Source organism: Nomascus leucogenys, chromosome 22a (assembly GCF_006542625.1).
Source record: "Nomascus leucogenys isolate Asia chromosome 22a, Asia_NLE_v1, whole genome shotgun sequence".
NCBI classification, from domain to species: domain Eukaryota; kingdom Metazoa; phylum Chordata; class Mammalia; order Primates; family Hylobatidae; genus Nomascus; species Nomascus leucogenys.
In genome coordinates this window covers 95853661-95857362 of record NC_044402.1, presented here as the reverse complement: position 1 = coordinate 95857362, position 3702 = coordinate 95853661, and the positions used below count along the sequence as shown (strand labels likewise).

At 41.9% G+C, this 3702-nt stretch overlaps 1 protein-coding gene across 1 annotated transcript; it reads right to left on the bottom strand.

The window, feature by feature from the left end:
- Positions 1-2579: 2579 nt before the first annotated feature.
- On the bottom strand, positions 2580-3069 carry LOC100601301 (40S ribosomal protein S17-like). The gene has a single exon (XM_003253873.4). It carries the CDS (start codon positions 3046-3048, stop codon positions 2641-2643), a length of 408 nt encoding a protein of 135 aa, XP_003253921.2. The 5' UTR covers positions 3049-3069; the 3' UTR covers positions 2580-2640.
- Positions 3070-3702: the final 633 nt, after the last annotated feature.

Genomic DNA, 3702 nt, shown 5'->3' with positions numbered 1-3702 from the left:
AGCAGGAAATGGCTTTGTTGCTCCCAGTTTTAGTTTCCTAGGGTTGCCATAACAAGGCACCACAAACTGGGTGGCTTAAACATCAGTATTTGTTTCATGGTTGTGGAGGCTGGGAGTCTAAAATAAGTATTGGTAGGGTTGGTTCCTTTTGGAGGCCCTAAGGGAGAAACTGACCTGGGCCGCTCCCCTAGCTTCTGGTGCTTGCTGACATTTTTGGCATTACTTGGCTTGCAGCTGCAACCCTCCAATCTCTGTCTCCATCATCAAATGGCCCTGTCTCTGTGTATGTCTAAATTTTCCCCTTTTTTAAACTTTTAATTTTAGGTTTGGGGGTTACATACATGGGAAGGTTTCTTACACAGGTAAACCAACATCACGGGAGTTTGTTGTATGTATTATTTTATCATCCAGGTGTTAGGCCAAGTACCCAATAGTTACCTTTTCTGCTTCTTTCCCTCCTGATGCCCTCCCCACTTAAGTAGTTCTTTTGTTTCCTTCTTTGTGTTCATAGTTCTTATCCTTTAGCTCCTATTTATAAATGAGAACATATCGTATTTGGTTTTCTGTTCCTGCATTAGTTTGCTAAGGATAATAGTCTCCAGCTCCATCCATGTTCCCGCAAAAGACATGATCTCTTTCTTTTTTTTATAGCTGCATAGTATTCCCTGGTATGTAAGTGTCACATTCTCTTTATCCAGTCTGTCATTGATGGGCATTTGGGTTGATTCTATGTCTTTGCTACTGTGAATAGTGCTGCAATAAACATTTGCATGTATCTTTATGGTAGAATGATTTATATTCTTCTGGATATATATGGGATTGCTGGGTAGAATGGTAGTTCTGCTTTTAGCTCTTTGAGGAATTGCCATGCTGCTTTTCACAAGGGTTGAACTAATTTACACTCCTCCCAATAGCGTATACTGATTGTCAGAATGTTCATACCTCTTTCCATAAATATACTCTAATGCAGTATAAACCTTAACTTGATTATATCACCGAGGCCCTTATTTGTTTCCAAATAAGGTCTCATTTGTAGGTTTTAGGGGTTCAGACTTGAGCAAATCTTTTTGGGGATACTGTTCAACCCACAACACCCCACCCCACTTTAAATCTCCTTGGACCACAAGGTCAGCATATAGGCTTTTCCACTGCTTTGTTGGAGGTGGTGGTGAGAGTGGCAAAAAGGTGACCATGACCTGAGAATCTTGGGGTTCTGGGTCATGAGTCATCTCCCCATCTACCTGCTTTTAGATGGATGAGGCTAAAAAGCATTATTTATTTACTTTTATTGTTTAAGGTTTCTGAAAATATATTTGAAGTAAACACATATTTTGAATGTAATAATTTAAATTATTCTAAATCATATGTTTGCTATATAAAGCATTAGAATCAAAAGTTTATATCCTTTTTAGTTTTCTTTTTTTTTTTAAAGATGGTATCTTGCTATATTGCCCAGGCTGCTCTCAAACTCCTGAACTCAAGTGATCCGCCTGCCTTTGTCTCCTAAGTAGCTGAGGTTACAGGTGTGAGCCTCCACGCCTGGCTCCTTTTTAGATTTTTAAATAATTAATTTATTTATTTAGTAGAGATGGGATTTCACTATGTTGGCCAGGCTGGTCTCAAACTCCTGACCTCAAGTGATCTGCCTGCCTTGGCCTCCCAAAGTGCTGGAATCACAGGCGTGAGCCACTGCACCTGGCCTGATTTTTAAAGAATTTAAATGATCTCTCAAATAATTTAACAACTAGAAAATTAAATCAATGTGCCAAAAATCATATTTCAAAAAATCATAAAAATAAAGGAGAAAATGCAATAGATAAACTGAAGAATTAGAAAATAATAGAGCTAGAGGGCTCTTGAAGATTTTTTGTTTAGTCAATAAATCCTGCCTTCCTCAGTGTGTAAAGTGAGGCCCATTTAAACATTTTTTTCCAAAGTTACCCAGCTAATTAGTGGGCACAATTTAGACGATATTTCAAGTTTTTTTTTTTTTTTTTTTTTTTTTTTTTTTGGGACAGAGTCTCGCTCTGTCGCCCAGGCTGGAGTGCAGTGGCGCAATCTCCACTCACTGCAAGCTCTGCCTCCCGGGTTCACGCCATTCTCCTGCTTCAGCCTCCTGAGTAGCTGGGACTACAGGCGCCCGCCACCACGCCCGGCTAATTTTTTTGTATTTTTAGTAGAGACGGGGTTTCACCGTGGTCTCGATCTCCTGACCTCATGATCCGCCCGCCTCGGCCTCCCAAAGTGCTGGGATTACAAGCTTTTTTTTTTTTTTTTTGATGGAGTTTCGTTCTTGTTGCCCAGGCTGGAGTGCAATGGTGAGATCTGAGCTCACCGCAACCTCCGCCTCCTGGGTTCAAGTGATTCTCCTGCCTCAGCCTGCTGAGTAGCTGGGATTACAGGCACGCATCACCACACCCGGTTAATTTTTTGTATTTTTAGTAGAGACGGGGTTTCACCATGGCCCGGCTGGTCTTGAGCTCCTGACCTCAGGTGGTTGCCTGCCTTGGACTGGCAGAGTGCTGGGATGACAGGTGTGAGCCACTGTGCCCGGCCTATATTTCAAGTTTTTAAACTTCTTTTTTTTTTTTTGCTGTTGTCCCAGATTTATTGAAAATAATACAGCACTACAGAAAAAATTCAAACAAGTCCCCGAGGCGTTTTGAAATTCATCCCAACTGTAGGCTGAGTGACCTGAAGGTTGGACAGACTGCCGAAGTCCAAAAGCTTCAGCATTTCCTTAGTGTCAGGATCTACTTCAATTATCTCCTGATCCAAGGCTGAGACCTCAGGAACATAATTGTCTCTCCTTTCTCTCTCCTCCTCCTGCAGCTTGATGGAGATACCTCTTACTGGGCCTCTCTGAATCCGCTTCATCAGATGCGTGACATAGCCTGCTATCTTGTTGCGGAGCTTTTTGCTGGGGATAATGGCGATCTCCTCGCACACGTGCTTGTTCGTGTGGAAGTCGTTGCCCAGGCGCGTGTAGTACTTTTCTATGATGACCTGGGCCACCTTTTTCACGGTTTTGGTGTGAACGTGGCCCATGTTAGCGGGTCCTTGGTAAAAGAGCAAGTTTTTAAACTTCTATGTTGTTATTCTTTTCACTATATCACAGTGCATTTTGGTCTTTACTATTAGATATTCTGATGGATCATGTCAAGGTTTTTTCATTTTGCTTTTCTTAGAGAAAGTCAGCTTGCAAAAGGAATAGGTTCTGAATTTCCTGGTGTGTAGTTAGGTTAGTAGGTAGGATTAAGCATACATTTTGTTGGTGGGGTACGATGGCTCACACCTGTAATCCCAGCACTTTGGGAAGCCGAGGCGGGCAGATCACGAGGTCAAGAGATTGAGACCATCCTGGCCAACATGGTGAAACCCTGTCTCTATTAAAAATACAAAAATTAGCTGGGCATGGTGGTGCGTGCCTGTAGTCCCCACTACTCGGGAGGCTGAAGCAGGAGAATCACTTGAGCCCAGGAGGCGGAGGTTGCAGTAAGCAGAGATTATGTCACTGCACTCCAGCCTGGTGACAGAACAAGACTTCGTCTCAGAAAAAAGAAAAAAAAAAAAATAAGACTTCCTGATAATAAAAGAAGGTGTTATTAATAATTATGTTAGGTCAACAGGTGTAAATTGGGAAGGCTTTGGGCAAACAATTAAAAGTAGCACCCTATAAGTTGATGTCATAATGAATAAAAA